This window comes from Haemorhous mexicanus, chromosome 5 (assembly GCF_027477595.1).
Source record: "Haemorhous mexicanus isolate bHaeMex1 chromosome 5, bHaeMex1.pri, whole genome shotgun sequence".
Lineage (NCBI taxonomy): Eukaryota > Metazoa > Chordata > Aves > Passeriformes > Fringillidae > Haemorhous > Haemorhous mexicanus.
Window position 1 is genome coordinate 26,565,281 of NC_082345.1, and position 20,591 is coordinate 26,585,871.

The 20,591-nt window shown below is 44.7% G+C and overlaps 1 protein-coding gene across 2 annotated transcripts in view; it reads left to right on the plus strand.

Annotated features, from left to right (window-relative positions):
• The window catches only part of GRAP2 (GRB2 related adaptor protein 2), a 43,981-nt gene that overhangs the window by 14,455 nt on the left and 8,935 nt on the right, over positions 1 to 20,591 (plus strand). The window contains exons 1-6 of one of the 2 annotated variants that reach the window (XM_059846482.1): positions 5,671 to 5,800; positions 10,872 to 10,974; positions 14,049 to 14,140; positions 16,333 to 16,452; positions 18,161 to 18,329; positions 19,944 to 20,075. In XM_059846482.1, the coding sequence (XP_059702465.1) occupies positions 10,897 to 10,974; positions 14,049 to 14,140; positions 16,333 to 16,452; positions 18,161 to 18,329; positions 19,944 to 20,075 (591 nt within the window). In that variant the 5' untranslated portion in view covers positions 5,671 to 5,800; positions 10,872 to 10,896. Of the gene's footprint in view, positions 1 to 5,670; positions 5,801 to 10,871; positions 10,975 to 14,048; positions 14,141 to 16,332; positions 16,453 to 18,160; positions 18,330 to 19,943; positions 20,076 to 20,591 lie in introns of those variants that run through there. The other variant, XM_059846481.1, reaches the window with a different exon arrangement.

A 20,591-nucleotide genomic window follows, 5' to 3' on the forward strand; every position in this document is an offset into this window, starting at 1 on the left:
CCGTCATCGTAATAGCCGAGACCTCTGAGTCCTGTGTTCTTGTCATGTTTATCTTTCAGGGATGCACAGGGTACCACTGAAACAACTTCTAAGACTTACTTTAGTACTTGTTAGTATCCAGAAGGGGTGGTAATAAATTGTACAGGCTGGGAAGAAGTTCTTTTTTTTGATCAGTAGCAGTGCTTCTGCAGTTTAAGATTAGAAGACTGCAAAGAAAAATTAGCACATTATATATTAGTATTGTATAGTGAGATGTGCCAAATTTGCTGCTGCTGTAACTTAGTATAGTTCACAGATGATGAGGGAGATCAACTGATTAACACTTTAGAGTCTCTGAAAGAGACCAGCAAAGAGAAGAAAGTTTTGGCTCCCAAGAGACCAGCAAGGAGAAGAAAGTTTTCTTAGACCCCCCTCCATGATGAGGAAGATCAGAAACTAGTCCTGCTGGTGGAAGGCTACAGAGCAGAGGTCAGGCTACAGGATCTGTGGTCTTCTGCTCTGAGTAACTGGCCCTATTTTGCTCTTAGATGAGATAAATGTAGGACAGGCTTGGAAAATGTGCTGTTATGAGGAACATATTCTGTTTGTCTTGTTCTGTGGCCTCCAGCCTTCTTTGGGCTCGCAGATTCATCCAGGTTTCCAAGTGAAAAGTACAAATTGCTGTGTGGTGAACAGAGGCCTCCGTGACAGTGAGCTGGATCTTCTTTGGTCCCAACAGCCAATCCTTGAAACCCAGTTCATGGGCCTAAAGTGGAAACTCTGACATGGAACAGTATAGAACACAGCAGGCTTGCTTTGGCTGTGTGTGCTCAGAGCAGCTGGCAACACAGAAGCTGTAAGGCAGCTCTTCCTGTCTGGGCTCTTGGGCAGCAGTGCAGCAGTGAGAGAAAATCTGTGGAAATCCAGAATTATTTGGTAGTGGAGTAAAATAAGTCAAACTTCCCTTTCTCTGTAGTAATCTACTCCTTCCTCCTCTGGTACTCCAGTCGGCTCTGTGACAGTTCAACTCTTGTGGTCTTGTAATTGCTGTCAAAATTATAATCTTGGGATGTCACAAGACTGGCTCAGTGTAATCACTGTACAAATGCAGGAGGTAGAGAACCTGACTGCTTAGAATAAAGAAGCTGCTAGAGAGACACTAATAATTCAGCAGCAGGAATTATGGAGTAGGGGACGTAGAAGAAAAAGTTGGCAGGTTTGAAAGGATTTGATGAAAATATTAAATATCAACAAGTTTGCCAGTACTTCTTTAGGATATGAAAGTAGAGGATCTTAGCCATAAATTTTCACAGAAAAAACTCTCAGAAGTGCAGAGTTGCTCCTCAGCTGAAATGCTAGGGGATATCTTTGGAGATCAATTTGCAGAATGATGGGAAGCATTGTATGCATTAAGTAGCAAACTAACACTGATGTTCAGGATTAAAACCACATCTCCTTGCAATAAATGGTGCTGCATGGATGGGACCAGGCAGCGAAGTCGTACACGCTCCTGGTGGACACACAACCACAGAATTAGAACAGTACTCTTACAGGTAAAGCTTATTCCTGTAAGAGAATTGGCTTCACGCCTTTAATTGAAATAATTGTACCACTTGTGAAAGCACAGTAGGCTGCAGTCATATCAGCTAAACTGAATGTTGTTTGTGAGGGTGGTGGTGACAAGATCAGCACTAGAATAGCAATAGCTTTGCAACTGATACTGATGACCGAGTTCTTTGAAAATCCTGGGACGTGATCAAAGAGGACTGTTGCAGGTGAGCAACAAGACACAGAGCTTTCAAGACAATTTTTGCTAACAGGAAGCACAGCAAATTGGAAAAGAGCTCTTCCCAGATCAGTTCATGGAGCTCTGCAGGGAAGCTTTTATAGCACTGCCACTTCTGTGCACTCAGTCCAGAAAAAAATAACTGCCCGCTAATGACCTGTCAGTGTGGACAGCCTGAGCAGCTGTTTGCAGAGAGCAAAGCTGGGAGAGGATGAATTGCTCTGAGTGCAGCATATCGGAACGTGGGAACAGCAATAGATGGGAGGCTGGGAAAGACTAGACAGCTTCCATTCATAATGTTCAGCTTTATGTGGATTTACAGTCCTGATGCTCCCAATTCCACAGATGCTGGGTTATCACTTACAATTACTTACAACAATTGAAATCTCCCTTGTTTCCACACTTGGACTTCTGTTTCCCTTGTTGACTGTGTTACTTTCTGGAGGTGAACTAAGAACGGGGGGGAAGCAGTTTATCTTGAGGGTAACAAAACCTGGCCACTTAATTCTTCATGGATTATCAGCTCAATTCAGAGCAGACAAAATATTTCATGTATATGTTTTGTTGGAAATTACCTTTTTTCCTTTTTCTTTGCCTTATCTTTTCCCTTTGGTTTTCTTTCTGGCTGCCCGCATGCTTCCCAGATAGAAACTAAAGTGAATAAAATGTCTTGGAAAAAGATTCTTCTCTTGAAAATTTCAGGCCAGCAAGAAATCACTAAGATTTTTGTGAGACAGTGTGTTCTTAGGCAGTTTTCAGACATGTTTGCAGACACGTCTGTTTTGGGTCACTCACCTAAGTGCAAAAGCAGGTGTAAGTTTGTCTGCATTAAGGTTTTTAAATCCAGGTCTTCTCAGACTGTATAATAGCTATGGTTTGACCATCCTGTCTGGATTGTGTCAGTAGTAGATAATGACAAAGAAGTCTGCAGCAAGTAGTTGTGGAATAACCAGTCTGCCTGGGCTGGGTTTAACCCAGTTTTCTAATAGAGATTGGCTAAAACACGGATGCATGCATGGAGTCTGATGTCTGTCCCATTAGGTTTGTTTCCATTACTTATGGCTGAAGTATCTGGATATTTCTTCCTATTTTTCAACATAGCTGTGATGGATGCATTCTGCAAGGTGAAGAGGTTAATGTGTTACCATAACTGTGTCAGAGGAGGAATATATAGAAACGGAGAAGAAAGAAAAGAGAGTTATTCTATCCTATTTCCTATCCTTTCTCAGTGCTGGGAGCTTGCCAGTACTGAGTGTTTTGTTTATAGTATAGAAAGCCACATCTCTTACAGCTAGACATTTAATAGATTTAATGTTATAATGCAATAGTTCAGGATACATATCAGGAATCCATGCAGTGTTTTGTGACATTGTCAGGCAGCAAGCATGAGTGACAAGTCACCAGCAGCGTTCTTGCTGGGGGGCCCATTAGATCACATCATGGTAGAAAATAGAGAAATTAGGTCGTTCCAGAATATAACGTAATGCAAGCTGTCATGCCATTCACAGACCATGAAAAAGCACAGAACTTAAACCTAAGAAGACTGTGAGGACTGGTGTCCCACCTTCCTGTACAGAAATGGATATTTCCCATGTACTGATCGCCACGCGGAAAACTTTTCGCACCATGGCAAGAGTTACCTGCTATACTCTTCCTTTAGCCCCCTGCCTGATGAACCTGTATATTTTTTCAGCAAATGTATTCAAGACTATCCCATTCAGAGGGAGTTTTTCATTGTATCTGCCCCTGACTGGTCTGAGTGCTTCATAATTTTCACACTAGCCCTGTTTTAACTCACAGATATTGCACTGAGATTACCACCTCCCCAGAAGGCAGTGTGTGTGTGGGGACTACCACCTACCAGCCTGCTGCTGGACCAGTCCTCTTGGACTAGCACGTTGTGGTGGTTTTTGGTGAAGAGCCACAGCTCCTAAGGATTAATTGGGTCAGGTTAAAGTTACTCACAATCCATGATGCTGCACCCAGCAACAGCTGCTTGGGGAAGGAGAGTGAGAACAGGACAAGTACATGTCACAGCTTCTTTCCTTAAGGCCTCCCAGATTGTGACACTCTTGGAATGAACTCCTAGTGCTTCTGTTATGAGAAATGATGGATAAAACTTCCTGTTTACCTTTTCTATGACTGTCATTATTTCCAACATTGTTTTGCATTTATCCCTCTGACAACATCTATTAAGAAGAAAGATCCCAGTCTTTGATTTGTTCCTTCCTTGTCCAGAAACTTCCCAAGCCCTCAGTTGCCTTTAGTTGCTTTCTATCTGCTATTTCTAATGCTACTGTCCCTGTGTTTGAGATGGAGGGACGAGAACCAGCTGCTGTATTCAAGTGACAAATATTGAGGCAGGCACCCCAGGGATTTGTACAGTGACATCATGTTGTCTTCTGTTCTGTTTGGTTTTGGTCACTTTCCAGACGCTTCCTAACCTGCCTTTTTGACTTCCACTCCACTGACACTTTGGTAGAACTCAAAGAGCATCTCAAAGGTGTCTTTCCCGAGTGGTAGTTGCTAATTTAAGCTCATTGCTGTGTTCATGTAGTTACGTTTGTTTTGTCCCACGTCCACTGCTTTTGCAGCCATCAGCACTGAGATTCATCTTGCACTTCAACTGTATTTTTAAAACCACCAGCAAGGCTTTGTGATCAGATTTGATTTGTATTACCCTGGATATTTTCTCATCAGTAAGTTTTGTCACTTCATGTTTTCCAGATCATTTATGAATATTTTGAACCGCACATTCAAATTGTTTCATAACTTTTAATCAGTTGTTAATCTTCTGTAAGACCTTCCCTCCTATTCTTTGAGATCTTAGGAGGCTTTTTAAAGACTCTTTGGTGAGAGACTTCATCAAAAATGATGTAGAAATGCAAGTTTTTAACAAATGATCACCTATATCCACATTTTCGCCAGCTCTTTCAGAGAACTCAGATTTGTGCCATAAGACTTCCTTCTACAAAGCTGTGTGAGGGGGAATTGGTATGTTATTTCTCTCTTAGGGCCAGTAATTCACTTCATCATTCACCTTTTAATCAGTTTCAGGCACGCAGAAGTCAGACCAGCGCCTTGCATCCCCTCAAAACACATCTCAAACACCGGCATTCTGTTTGCTGCTTTTTCCTAGTACCGAGGCTTAGTTAAGTCTAGCATTGTGAGCCACGGTTTAATTGCTCATCCTTTACTATTTCATGTTTAGTTTGGATTTCAGCCAAGATTTCTAAAATATCAAATCCTTGAATTTACTCTTGTTCATTTACTGTTTTTTCCTAAAATCTTTTATTCCGGTTCTTCATCTTGAAATAGTTCTCCTGGCTTTCCTCGGCAAAGAAAAGTCCAGTGTGGGGACCTCCTTATATCCCTATGGGAGATGCATGGATGCAGAGAATTCACGGAGCTTTTGTGTTTCTTCCTTATCTTCTTTGAGCATTCTTTTTGCATTTCAATCATCTGTCAGCCCTACAGACACACTCTGGCAGGCTTCCTGTTTCTGTTGTCTTTGAAAATTATTTTATTACATGTTTTTATGTCTTTAGCTACTTGTTCCTCAAGATATGCTTTTCAACAGACTTACGGTTTCTCAGTTAACTTAGCAGATCTGAGTTCATTTCTGTTTTCCTTATTTGGGTAGAACTTGCACTTTTTGAGGGACCCTCCTTTCCTCATCTGTTAAACCACCCTGGGCTGGAGCCGCAGCCAGGGGCAGCTCCTTTTGAACCGGCACCACCATTTAAAACGTGCGGGCTACCAAAGATTTCTGCCACGAGGGACTGGGAACTGCCCATGCCCGCTCTGTCCCGTGACAGACCCGGCCGGGTTCCCGTGTTCCCGTGTCCCCGTGCCCAGCCCGGGCTGTCGCAGTCCCCTGGCACGTGGGCCGGTGTGTGACACGGGCGCTGCAGGGCGGGGCCGCAGCTCCGGGTCCCTGCCAGCCTCGGTGGCCCCGCAGCCGCCGGGCGGGGAGCGCCGCAGGGCACGGGCTGGCCACGGCTCCGGGAGCGCCGGGGAGCTGCCCGGGACCAGGTAAAGGGAGCGAAGGGGGCTTGGGAAGGAAAGGTGAAGGACTGGAGCGTGGGATCCCAAGGCCATCTTGTTTCTCGGCTTTCACATCAGGGCAGTGCTTTTGCAGGACAAATCCCTCTGGCACATCTGACCAGCTGGGATCTGAGGGAGGAGGTAGGCAAACAGAAGGAGATGTTTCCCCACCACCCCAGTCCCCCCACACCAACCCTTCCAGCACAGCAAAGATTTGGGATTTTATACTGTCACGGTATCGTGCTGTGATACCATACCTGGTACTGTCTCAGGTGCTCCTCTCTTTGAGCCTGTTTCTGCACCAGCTTCCCATGTCGCTGCACAACTCTACACTGATGTGATGGGAAGGAGCACAGAAGACCTGTATTCCCTAGGGAAACTAAGCCCCATCCTAGTTTGGGGCATTTCTTACCAGCTGTTGTTGGTTATAGAGTCCTGAAAGTTTGTTTGTTCTGTGAATCCGGTTCCTAGGAGGCTTATTTTGTTTGCACGTAGGCTCAGCCAAAATGCTGTGCATTTCTCTGCGTGGCAGAATAGCCAAGACTTAAATGCATCATTTCTGAGTGTTTTAGTGACTTGTTCTCCCTTATAAATTTTACCCTCTTATCACTGACAGTCAGTGAAGCTGCACCGTTAACTCAGTAGCAAGAGGTTTGTGTTTTTGGAGCTAAATATTGCCATGCCACTTGTATGTGGCTTAGCTGGTGAAAACAAAGCTGTTATCTGCAACAGCTCTTCTAGATTACAGGTCCCTTCTCTGTTGTTTCTGCTGAAATGTCATCTGGAGCTCCTGTGCAGATGCTCAGGGTTGAATCCTGTCCCCGGCCGCTCGTCAGTCCAAGAGGTTGTTCTTGCAGAGCCGAACAAAGACACGGTACCTCGTGCTGTGTATCGTGGTGCAAAACCTCACTGGGTGAACCTTCAGAATGGAGATGTGTGCAATTTTTTATGCTACAGGCGTACCAATAGAAACTTTTTGCATATGGTTCCACTGAGTGAGAGCATTGTTGTATTTTTGATCTCCTTCTGATGTAAGTAGGTAAATTGGGGAAGGCTGACCCTGGGCAGTCCCCGAGTGATGAACTCCTCATAGGTGGTGACCTTCCCTGGCATTGTTACTGCTGAATTTGGAACCAACATGGTGTAGGGTAACAGTGTTAAACTCTTTGGGACTCTGCTGTCAGGCTTTATTGCTTGCTGACATGTTTTATGCCTTGGCACTTTCCATCAACAGAGACACTGATGTTCTTGCTCAGGGAATGGCATTCCGCCAGACTAAAATGCCTACCTTGTGCTGTGAAAGCCACGCTGCTTTCCACTTTTCATTTTGTGAACCTTCTGTTGCACCAGCCCCACAGAACTGCTGTAGCCTTATGCCTCTTGAATCCACCCTGTTACAAAGGTGAACCACAGAGAAAATTCACCTGCGTGCAGAAAGCCAGCACAAAGTGAAGGGCACTGGTCAGCTCACACTTGGAACTGAAAAATCCCTCTTTGAACATTGCACATGTTTCATGCTAAACTCCCTACAAAAGTGATTTTCACAGAGAACATTATGCACAGTCTAAAGTTGTCCTTGGCTATCAAAAGCATAAAGGAGTTGCACCACGCAGTTAAAAGCGGAATTTGGGATAAAAGGTGCTTGAGAAGTGGAAGTTATGATAACAGTGACAATTTTCCTGTCTGTCTGTGTTGTGGGGTGGTGCTGGGAGTGACACGCATGCAGAGAGGGAAAAAATGGGCTCCTGGCAGGGGAGTTTTCATGAGGGCCCAGCACTGACCCATGTGGAGTGGGGATTCTCAAGTTACACATGGAGGGAGGAACAGGATCAGAAAAACAGAACTGGTTTGAAGTTCAGGTGCTGAAAAGTGGTAGGCTGGAGTTCAAAGACAGGATTATTGGCTAGTGTTGCTTTAGTAGTTGGTGGAGGAAGAGCTTAAGGCCAGAGCATTACTGCATTGCTGATTTATCAACACAGCCAACACTGTGGATGCTGTTTGAGCCACTTCTAAACCCAGCCGCTGGCAATGAAAGGCATATTTAATCCATGTGTTAGATTGTTTGAAGAGGTATCTCTCTGCTGGTCTCTCCCTGAGGCTGGGATTGCTGAAATTGGAAAGGAAGTGAGAGGGAAGATTTTAACTGTTTCACAAACTCTTCTCCTTTGGAGGGGGCCACATTCCAATAGCACCTTTAACATTTGGATTATGGAAAAATTAAAGTTTTTTTACTCTCTTGCCCCTGTAGAGAGAACCCCCATTACTTCTTCTGTATCTAAGGGACAGAATCAAAGACAGGATTTGTATTTAAATAGTTTGCATTTAAATTGTTTTTAAGTGTGTTCTTTTCCTCATGCTGGGATTAATGGTCTGCACTTAGGAGTTCCAGGCTCCCCCTGCACTGTTGGCTCTGATCTCTCTGCTGCAGGCCACCACTGCAAGATAAAACACCGAAAAACAACCCTTACCAAAGTAGTTCTCCTTTTGTCTTTTTCTTCAATTGTCTTCCATGAAAGAGTATAATTGTTTAACCAGTTCCCTTAAGGGTTAATTCCCCTCCAATTTAGTACCCCTATGCTCTGTTAGCACACAATGGGGCTGACACTGCCTGTGGAGGGTTGCAGACTGAAGCTCCAAAAATATCTATGCAAGAATAGAGAACAGTTCTCAGATCAGGCCTGAGCTACACCTGCAGGGTACACCAATGTCTTGGAATAAGACAGAGGGTGACCCTAATCTGCAAAAGGCATCAAAAGTAAGAATTAAAGAGCATTAGTAGGTCAACAGGGAGAATAGGGGGTGGAAATGTTTGGAATAGGTGGAAGGCTGAAGCCTGAGAGTAAAGCACCAATGTGCCTTAGGGTGTCAGGGTTCAGCCCTGCTGTGTGTTGGAAGCCCAAGGCAGCTGGCAGGAATAGCAGGCGTAGGGCAGATCCCAGCTGAGCTACACACTCAGACCTACCTGGGAGGCCCTGGCACTGAAGCAACCCCAGTTGCTCTAGAACAGATCCATGCTGAATAAGCAGAGCTCTCTGTGGGCTGCCGGAAAATTTGCCTTGGTCTTCATAGCTCTCGTCAGTCACGTGGATATAAATTCACCTATAAGCAGCAAAAAAGAGTGCTGACAGAATCCACTAGGAATCATATAAACAGGATTTTTTTAGTTAGAAATGATTGTAACAAATATCAGAACTAATATCCAGTGATGTTACGGCCTCTCTTGTGAATCACTTTATTCAGGGATCTTTAGTCAAGTGCAAAGGGACTCTGCAAGCAGGAAATAGACAATTTAGTCAATAAATAACTGCTGTATACAGTTAACACACACAGAACCTAGTTAGGATTTAATGAGATATTGGGCTACACGTTAGCATACTCCTCACCTGGGTAAAGGCACCCAAAGATTCTTTGCAGGTATCAGTCAGAAATGAAGAGTCACCCTCCATGGTTGCCCATCTGCCACCAGCTAGGTCAGGACTGATGGCACTGACAACTCAACTCAGTGACCCAAACGATTCATGACAGGTCCTCAGCTAGACTGACTATCACAACTAAACTATGGTTTTGTTTTTCCTCTGAGATTTTATATCTTCCCATGTCGGTGGTTTTCCTCTGGAATCCCTGGGCTGATGCTGGTGCAATCCTAGAGCTTTTGCCCTGCAGGCTTTCTCCCAGCTCATTCTCAGCAGTTTAAGTTGAGCTGCATCAGAGCTGGGCCCTGGATCCTGGTTACACAGATAGTTAAATCCCTTGGTTGTGTGTCAGAGGAGGAGCATTACAGCATGTATTGCCAAAAAGGAGGGCTACAGCAGCCTTTTGATTTTGAAGCGGCAAAATTCTGGTGCTTGCTCAGTATCAACAGTTTCTATTTTGGGGATCTTGTGTCAGTTCTAATCGATAAGAAATATCCAACCCTAATTAGGGTCGTTCATTTGTTTGTACAGTGTCTTTCTAGAGCTTTCTGGGTAAGAATGTTTTGGATCAGGCAAGCTGGCACTTCCTCTCAAGACATAAAGACTGGGTGTTTTTGTGAGAATTGAGATTAGGCAGTGGAACCTGTGGCTTCAGGATCTTTGTTCCCGGACAAACCTAGCTTAAAAATCGTAAAAATCACTTCTGTATTGCAGCTATCTGATGGTCTTCAGAAGCTGTGCTGCAGTTGCATCTGCCAGCAGTGCACTTGCTTCAGGTGGCACTGCCTGGCTATTTCTTGGCTTGTCACTGGCAGCCTCGCCACTGGGCTGCGGGGTACATGACCCAGCCACCGGAAATTGGTAACTTGATGATAAAAATGGTCCTGCTGGAGTACATCCAAGTTACGTGAGCAGGAAGTGGTGAAGGAGCAAAGCCCATCTTGCCACTTCCCCTGCCACATTGCTCTGGTGCCAAAAAGCAGGCTTTGGTTTGCAGGCTGTCTGATATATTTTGGGCTGTTGGGAGCCCGGGCTCTCGGGATCTTACCAACGCTGAGATAGGATAACTCTCTGTCAGCTTCAAAACAGGGAATACAGCCTTTTCTGTAAACAGTGTTTTCCTGCCTGAAAGTTGTGGTCACCCATGTTAAGCCATCACAAAGATAAGACTCTTTCAACCTTCCATATTGTGGCCTGTGTCCAAGAAAAAAAATATATATATTTATTGCAGCCCTGTTTTGTCAGCAATTTGACTCACTCTTGAGGCAAAGAGTAAATCACTGCAGGGGACAAATGCCTTTTTCTGTTGCAGGACAGAGTCTCTTGCTTTATTGGGAGCTGTGACAGAGTTGGTCTACATGTTTTACATGTTTTTCCCATGGGATTGTTCTAGAGAAAGGGATCTGTTGGAATAAGCATACACTATTGGTTATTTGTACTTCTGAGTTTGGCTAATTCCAGCTCAGCCCTGCCCTCTCTTCTACCTGCTAATGTCTTTCCATGTCCAGTAACTAATGGCTGCCCGTAGGTGCTGAGTGCTTCTTCACACACCAATCCCAGCACTGCCTGTCAGCTTTCCAGAGGCTGGACTCCACAATCCCAGTAGCTCATAGGTGCTGACAAGTGTCTGACATTACCTCTTCCAGCTTTGCTCTGCCCCCAAGACTCAGTATGGAAGCCATTGCCAAGTTTGATTTCACTGCTTCTGGAGAAGATGAGTTGAGCTTCCAGGCTGGGGATATGTTGAAGGTAAGTACAGTCCCCAGCTTGACTAAACAGCTTTTCTGAGACTGCTTCCAGATCTTTCTTCTGCTTCCATTTGCCTTGACAGATGAAGGCACAACAATAAACTAGGATACAAATGAAGGATGCTCCTCTCCCATAGGGTTTGCAGTAGGACAACAATTCCCAGGTTACTTGAGTCTGTGTCCACTTTTCTTGATTTTATGTCCAGGAGCTGTGGATTTAGTTGTCCTGCAGTCCTGTGGTAGTCAGCAGGGAAGGGTATGTACCTTTGCTGGGACACAGATTTTGGTGGGTCAGAAACCTTTGGTGACAGATTTTGAGGGTGCTGTCTGTTTTCATTGACCAGGTGAACCATCCACAGTGACTACATTATGCTGACTATGTCTAAACACAGGCAGGATCAGTTCTGTCCAGCAGGTTTGCTGTCTTCCTTATTTCCAGCCCTTGAACTGTTTAAAAGATAACTCTCATCCATTCTAGAATTTGTATCTAACTTTTCACTGTTAGTGATTAGTGTTAGGTACTGCAGGGATCTTAGGCAATTGCAAATAGAAGAGGAAAACTCCACAAGACAGACTGTTACACACATAGTGGAATAGTTGAGGAGGTTATATACGCCCTTGGAGGAATTTAACAATGGGGCAATGGCAGAAGTGGAGTTGATCATCTACAATACAGAGCTCCTGGAAGTCTCTTTAAAGTTGATTTGTGTGTGTTACGATAGAACAGTTCTTGTTAATGTTACCAAAGTCCCACAGATGAAGTCACTTGAAGTTTCACCCTAATTATTTATCCACTTCTCAGCCCCAGATGTTCTGCTTCCATTGAAAATGCCTGAGCATTACTCCTCCCTAAGGCCTTAGCTCCTTTACTGTCCAAGGGGATGATGTACAACCATGGGATGTACAGCCCTGTTTGGCAAGGAGCCTTTGCTACCCCTCTGTGCAGGCACAGATATTCCACCTAATAATCAGATACTGAGTCTCAGCTTTGCCTTTTCCATCACCACCATTTTTTTATTTTATTGGCCTTTTAATTCTTGGCACTTAGACAAAGTTTATAGCATCCAGAGCTCATTAGTACCAAATCTTTCCAAAGAGCTGTGAGAAGGTTCTGGAGAAATCACTGCCTCTCTTCAGCACAGATAAACCCTCTTATTCTTCCCAGTCAGCCCCTACTATCACATGACCTTTACTGATGCCTTTTTTTCTCAGGAGACTTCCATCAAGTCCCTGGCTGGGGTTATGGTGTTGGCCAGGTCCCTTTTCCTTCTGTTCCTCTGTTTCCCTTCCTGTAAAATCAATATAAGCTAGAGCTTCCCTTCAAAGCATGTTGGAATCTTCTGATAAAAAGTGTCAGCGCTACACACCAGTTTTATTATTATTGGTTGTCATAGAGAATTCACTACCAGAAAAATCAAACTGCCTCTTGCTGTAATGTCCTTGAGGTAAACAAAACAACACCTTAGCCACCCAAGCCGTAGTAGCAGTAAATCAGCCTGAGCAACAGCTCTGTTCTGGCATAGGCACACGCATATTCCTACCCCTTCATGAGCCCCCTCGTGCTGCCTGCAACAGCCTGCTGATTTATGAAGGAGATAAGGTGAAATATTGATGTAGAGATTACAAAACAGGAAACCTGAGGCCCTCAACCAGTAGCGACAGGAGGAGGAAATCCACCCTCATACCCCCCTACATCCTTCTCTGAGAGGATGACACACTGAGAGAAACCTGCCAGCTCTGCAGTGGCAAACAGCTGGTGGGTCGTTCTGGAAACCTCACTTCCAACAGAGCAGGGCCCAGGCATGAGCAGGAAGTAGCCATCATCCCCTGTGTTTGGCCACAGCAGTGAAAAAAGGCCCTGAACCCAGCACTCAGGCATGAGGACAGCAGTGACTGTACAAATAGGGAATTCCACAGCTTTCTGTTCCTGAACTTTTCTGAATCCTGCCTACGTGGCAGGGAAGGCAATGAAGAATTGGCTCCAGAGACAGTAACATCCTGTTGCCAATACAAAGCAGTTTAAATGTGCCTTAGGCTCCCAAAACCATGAGACTGGCTCACAAAGTAAGTATTATTACTGTTAACAATAGATTTTAAATTAAGTCATTTCCACTGGCTTTTTCCTTTTAAAACTGTCATGGCTCATGCTTTTAGGCTCCTCTCCAAAAGCAGAAAGAGCAGGAACATGGTCTGTTTCATACAGCAGAATCCTGTCCCAGGAGCTGGAATGTCAAACAAAACACCAAAGACCACAACATTTGCAGTAAAATCCCACTGTGCTTGTATTCCTGTCCTCTCTCCTCCAGCTTAGGGCTGTGTCTTGGGCCATCAGCCAGGGTGTCATGAATTTGGGCCCTCCCTGGTCCGTAGTGATGTTTCTAAGGACCATTACAGTTAACATTAATGTGAGCACGCTTGAAGCTGCTCCAGTGTGTGATGTGGACTCACTTCCAGCTATCCTACAATCTCCTAAGTATAATAGTGTCTTGAAAACACTTTTTGCCTCCTTATATCTACCTTGGCAAAGCTCAGGGCAGCTGACAACCCACTAAAGAATCTCTTGTGGAATGACAGGTGAGAGCACATGGTAACATCTATGTCCATAACACAGACACAGCTGCACATCCCTCCATACCCGTATGTCAGAGGAGTTTTCACAGATATTTTCTTCTTCCCTTGTGAACCTGAGATGCTCCAGTATCAACTACAAAAGGCAGCACAGAGAATAAATTAAACCCCTACTAAGTCTTTCAAAGCTGAATTTCTCCATTTCACAGGCATCAGAGATACACGGACAGGCAGTCAGACAAAGGGGTGAAGTTAACAAGCCATCTCTCTAATTCTTCTTGGGCTTTTTTATTGCTTGCTTGCTTGCTCTGAAGTGGTCATCAGCCACTAACCTTGTTGCACCATGGGTGGGGAGTAGAGAACATGAACATGTACCATTTTATTTTATTTAGAGAACATGTGCCATTTTATTTTATTCTTACAAGACATTCTAGGTTTCTTCCCGAATCTTGGTTACTTTTGCCTTTCTCAGGAGATGTATTTATTCCATCCATTTTTCCATTGCAGATTTTGAGCTCCCAGGAAGAGTGGTACAAGGCTGAGCTCAGAAGTCACGAGGGCTACGTTCCTAAGAACTTCATTGATTTCCATGTTCCCCCGTAAGTGTGACAGAAATGGTGTCACCACCATGGCACATTTCCACCGCATGCACGCACAGAGGACAGGACAGGGGAAGTGCTGGGATAACATCCTGCACTTTGGGGCTGGCAGGGATTGCCATAACGCTGCACACGCTTCTGCCAGCACAGCGTATTTCTACCCCAAAGCATCCTCTGCTCTTCCGGAGCTAAATGGATCTCGATGATCGCTGTCAGTCCCAAGTGACTCTTTTGTTACTGCTGCGCAGAGGGATGCTGGGATTGGCAGGAATTGCATTTAGATGTCCTCAGAGACAGGGAGAATAGTCATGATGTGAAGTCTTGGGAGCAGAGGCAGAGGCTAAGCACAAAAGGAGGAGCAAGAGATCTTTCTGAAAACGAATCGTAAAAAAATTTCCTCCCCTTCGACTCTTACGGACACCGACTCCCTTTTCCCACCCTGCCGCCGCATTCCCTCCCCCCCGAAGCGCTTGTGAGTTTCTGTCGGTGCACTAGAGGTCAGTGCAATGCTGTGACAGCTGGTGTTACTCTGGATCGGCAGGGTTGATAGACCAGACATGCCGCCCTGCTCTCCCTCTCACACACAAACAGATCCTCAGGGGACAGGCGTACCTGCATTTCTCTCTTCCCGCTGAGGAGATGGAGCTGCACTTTCAGAAAGGACTGATGCGTGTTGGAATGCATGTTAAGTGTGCTCTCCAGCCCTATGCCATAAATATGACAGTGCATGGGATTTTTACAACCTTTCAGTTTGCAGAAATGCTCCCAGAAGCACCTCTCACTGTCCTCTTTTTTCAGAAGTGCTGCAGCATTTCAGGGGGGAACAAGCAGAGCATGCACCAAGCCCAGCGCTTGTGGCTGTAACACGCTGGTGCCCTGAGCAGTCAGACTGGGAGCACACAGGGATTTTGGGGTTACAAATCAGTGCCTTTGACCCCTTTGGAGGTGGCACTTAGTGGCCTTTTTGGATAGAAGCCAACCTGCTTGGCTGAGCTGAAGGACATTATTCGTTTGCAGTGCAAATACGGGCTTGTACTTTTGTGCCTCAGGGGGATGAGATCTTCCAGTCAGTTGTTCTTGTTCACTCTTTCACGGGCTGTGCCATCACGCAGGAGCACTGGCAGCTCCTTTTTTCACACACATTTTTCTTGTGTTGCTTTCTACTTTGACACTTTTCTAAGTGCCAGGTCTGCAGTTTGAAGCAGTGCAGCCCAAATGACAGAACTAGACATAGGGAAGAAAGTTGCCTCCTATTTTTGATGGATTGTTTTTGCCCATCTTTTTCTTGTTAAGTAATCATTGAGATTGGTTATCAAGGCTCATCTGATTTTTCTTTGCTAATGGTACATAGGTAAACTGTGATGATAGTATGGAACTCCACAGCAGAAATGAGAGATGTTAGGAACTTAACATCTCTCCTTAATTTTAATGCATTACAGGCAATTATGTATTAGGTGAAGTCAAAGACTGCAGATTGTAGATCTTAGCTATGGAGTGGACATATACAAATTTAAATGATTTTGTGTTTCTCTACTGAAAAATTCCTACTGACATCATATTCTTTTACTGTTTATGGTGACTTTCTCATTATTAGTCCAGTGCCTTATGCTGTTGTTTGTTATGCCTGGCTAGATTGTGTAAGTGTGCTTATGTATTCTGTGCTTCTGTGATTTTGTGATATTGCAACTCTTGCAGGAACCAATTTATTAGTAGTAAAACTTTCATGGCTTGCTTGTACTAAAAATTTATGGTGTTCCATGCAATATATCCATCACAGCCCAGTAATTTTCAATCAGTTTGCCAAAAAGCAATTTGATGTATATGTCTGAGAATTATGTGTGTATATATGTATACATACACATTTGTCATTTAAAATTTCCCTGACTAACACCTTATTGTACTGTGTCTGTAATTACAGTTTCAGCTGAGTGTTGCTTCTTAGCAGACCAAAGCTTACATTGTTCTCTTTGCATGTACATGCTTTTACTACTCAAAGAAAATGGTCTGCATCCATCAAACCCCTGTACCTCAGCATATACGTGGCCACTGGGAGTAGCCATGTGGGCTCCTCTGATCCTTTTGTTTTCTTCCCTCCACCCTGCTTATTCACATTCTCCCTACTCTCAACTTTTTTATTCTTCACCTTAATTCACATCCTGATTCACATCTCCCTGATTTTTCCCACGTGACAGCTGGTTTGATGAGAAGATATCCCGCCACGAAGCAGAGAACCTTCTCATGAGCAAAGGAGTCGGCTGCTTCATCGTCCGAGCCAGTCAGAACTCTCATGGTGACTTCTCCATCTCTGTCAGGTATCTGCTTCTAACAGCATATCCCTGCTTCTTTTCCTGTTTAATGGTGTCCCTAGCCTCCTCTCATAAGAATTCCTAGTGTGATGTAGGCTCGTGAGAAGTTTGCAGGCTGCCAGTCACTGGTAGTGCTGCTGTGTTGTGAATGAGAACAAATTAGGCATCTGATTCCCAAATGTTTCTGCCTCTTTTCGAGTGACACAGTGAATGCCCCCTTCCAAAGCTGCATCCCCTGGTGACCTCCTTCTCTGAAAGAGCTACAGAAAAGCAGAATGGTACAGGGAAAGTCTCCCACTGTGCTTAACACGTGTCTTCTATTTGTTTTAATTCCCTGACAGCTCTGGTTACCAAATCCAAGAATTCAACTACTACCTATGAAGAGATTTCTATTACATTGTTAACTTATTTCCCACAGGTCACTAAACAGCCATTGGAGAAGGACTGGTTTTTCAGTGCTTGCAGCCCAGCTGCATTTCAGCAGCTTGCTGTAGCCCAGCACTTCTCAGTGCATTTGCTTCTGAACAGAGCCCTTCGATGATGTTTGGTTTCCCAATTTTCAAATAGTTGATGACCAGTTTTAAATTAGAGTCATGATTAACAAGTCGTGATTAGTCTTTTCCAAGTGGTATGTACTTGCTGATTCAGGCAGCTCAAGAAGTATCCAGGAGGAATGCAGGAAAACATTCTGGTTACATTTGCACCAATTAACACCAGCAAATCAAGTACAGTCAGGCTCTTTCTCTGCCCCTGAAGTCAAGCAGAGAGGCCGAGGTCAGACCTGTATGGCTACACCCTCTTCACCCCACCAAACAGAAGAGCTGTATTCAAGCAGCTCTCTGTGAACAGTTCCTGGCCTTTTCTTTCTAACCATGGCCCAGCACTATCTTAGGGAGAGCTTTTCCATTTAAACCACAATCATGCTAACACTTCAACAGCTTGGAGCTGTAGCAGTCAAGGATAGCATTCAGTCCCTGCCTGTCCCCATTTAGTTTATTTGTGCAGATGTAGCCTCTGAGAAGAGTATTTTGAGTGCCTTGGGTTGCACTGAGCAAGGAGGTGGGTGCCAAAGCCAGATCACATCTGGTACAAAGAGGAATTGTGCACATCAGACAAGAGGTGAGAGGAGGGGAGGTACAGGGGGAATAAGGGACAGAAGGTTGAGATTGTTAATTGGGCTTTTAACAGCAACAGAAAATTCCTTTTTTTTCTTTTTGGATAGGGAGAATGACATGTAGTAATGATGTTACACTAGATTTCATACCATCTTAAAGTCTAGTGTATGGCTTCACACGGCTGTGTCTGCATATATTGGTAATCCCCATGGTGTGTAAAGGTGTAATACAGTTCTTATAGTCAATGCAGACTGGGTGTTAACAAGACCTGCAGAGGCTGTTGGGTAGACTACAACTGCACTTTTTCACCCTGGAAGCTCCTGTGACCTTTATTGCAAAAGAGAGGGTTTAAAACCCTGTGCTTTGTTCTGATAGTGCTTTGTGACTGGGCAGCCCTGGGGCACTGTGTGTTTGCAGATCGATGAGTCTTCTGAAACAGAGCCACATCTGGGTCCAGTACACACAAGCACTGCCACTGCATGACTTTCCAGAAGTCTAGATTTGGCCAAGCAAGAATTTTTGGTACCCTTCTGGAAAGGACTTTTTGGAAAAAGGTAAAAGTGCAATCTGTTGATGATCTCTTTTCCATTGGGATCCAGGCATGAAGATGATGTGCAACACTTCAAAGTGATGAGGGATTCAAAGGGTAGCTATTACTTGTGGACAGAGAAATTCCACTCACTAAACAAGCTGGTGGACTACTACAGGACAACTTCCATCTCCAGGCAGAAGCAGATCTTCCTAAGGGACAACAGCCAAGAAGAAAAGGTAAACACAAACTGTCCTTAGGAGTTTCTCAGTCAGAAACCTTTCTGTGGAAGGAGTTCATCCCATGAGACTGTCTCAGGGTGAGGAGGAGGACAGTCTGTCCCTGGAAACCCAGCCACATAACTACACTGGTGGGGCCTGAGACACAGATTCTTAGTGGGTTCAGTGGTATGTAGAGTTGTATAATTGAAGAAAATATTTTGATTCTTCAAATCTGAATAGAGGTGCTTTGCTAAAGCTGTGCTAAGAGCTCAGAGCTGAAATTCTGAGATGCCAAGGGAAGCAGGATTTACCTCACTGAAATGCCTAGGTTCCCTAAGGGCAGGTACAGAGCTGACTGGTGGGTTGTGACTGAGAAGAATTTGAGTCTGGTTTCTTAGGGTCCTTGCACGCACCCAGAGTGCAACTACACCTGCAAGTTTCTCTGCTCAGAAGAGTTGTCCATCTTCTGCTACTGAGCAAACACAGTAAAAGGAATGTGGAGGAGAAGAGGGCAGCATGTGGAGCAGTTAACCTGGCTGTTAGGAACTGGAAAGTACTACCGAGAAGAATGTAGGAGATGTGGGAACAAGATGTGCCTTCAGGGAAGGTATAGTCAATGTTTGAGAAGGCAGACAAATCCCAGTCCGATGAATGCCTGGTTTTGTGCCAGGGGAACAAGCAAATGACAAAGCAGAGGCTGCTACACCTTGCACTCCCTGTGCTGGGAGTGAACATGCCTGGTCACTGCAGCAACCAAAGTCCTGCTTTACTGGGAAACGGACTCTGGTATTAAATTACCAGGATGTGCAAGTAGAGGCAAGGCAGAAAGTATGTGACCTGCTGACTACAGCAGTAAAGTTTTATAGGCTGTGTGTGGGTCATTCCTGCTGGCTCAAAATGAGAGATGATACATTTTTCAGTCTGAAGAATGGGCCTGGGATGTTGTCTCTTTCTAGACCACTTATACAGAGCTTTAAAAATGCACCAGTAAGGTATTAAAATAGAGGCTCTGGGATCTGTAAGAGAGAGGTCACAGTGATGAATCTCTGTGTCTGGGGAAGGAAAGAAAGACTGTATGCATGCCTATCAGTATAACAACCTGTTTGGGCTGCCTGTGAGCAGGAAGGGAAAGAGATGCATTTGCTCCAAGATGCAGACAGGCAAATGAAGGAACAGAACTCAGGTTTGCTTTGGCAAACTCTCTGTACATTTATTATGGTGATGGGCACAGCAGAGTAGGTTTAGCACTCATCACAGTGGCGTTTCTGTTCACAATTCAAATTTTTAGATGTTACAGCCAGATGATAAAATGATTGTAATATATAGATTTTAGTGCAGAGACAAATGAATTCTAAGGGCAGTACTTCAAGAAAGAGCTTGGCTCCTGTGCTGATCCTCACATCACTAGCCCTGTTTTCAGCCAGCACCTCCCAGTACTTCAGATGGAGAGTGGCTACAAAGATCTAAAATACAGGATTCCTGATTTGTTCTTCTGTTTAGAGGCGGGGTCTTTTATTTGAAAAAGCCTTCAGAGTAGTGGGTAGTGGTAGTGCTCAGTATGCAATGATTGCACAGCTTTAGTCAAGGATGTGGTAGGAAGTGACCTCACTTTTGTGATCTTTCTTCCATCAGGAGAGGCGTGGTGGGAGCCTGGAACGGATAGGTCGGGAAGGATTCCATGTGGGAGGAGCAGCTGGAGAAGATCATTCTTCTATATCCACGAGATATTTAGAACATCCTGTTCCCATACTGCAGCAGCAACAGGTACTGCCAGGGGCAAGGGGCTGGGACATCAAGGCCAGGCATATGAAACATTGGCTTTTATTGCTTGGTAGCAAGTGAGCAGTCATTTTGTCAAAAATCTGCATCTCTCCACTGTGCACACAAAAGAGAACTTGTTTCCTAGCTGTTTCCTACTTCTTCTCTCCCTCTGCCTGGGCCAGTTTGTGTTGATATGACTTAGATGTGTGGTCATATGGCTGCTTTTCTTTGAATTTGATTTTGTCTCATTCTTCTTTGGCTATTTTGGCTACTAGATTTATAGGGCTGCTTGCTGTCCTTTACACTACGGAGCAGCCCAAGAAAAAGTAAAGTAGTGAGTCCTCAGATACAGTCAGCTGCACCAGCACAACTGATGTTCCCCCAGCATATGGGACAGAGGAAGAGCAAGGAGAGGACAGGACTGGGTCATAATAACTCCAGATTGGCTGAAGTCCCCTTGGCAAGCATGGTTTTTATCTGTGAGTTAGAACAACCTTAGTTTTTCTCCAAAAGTCTCAG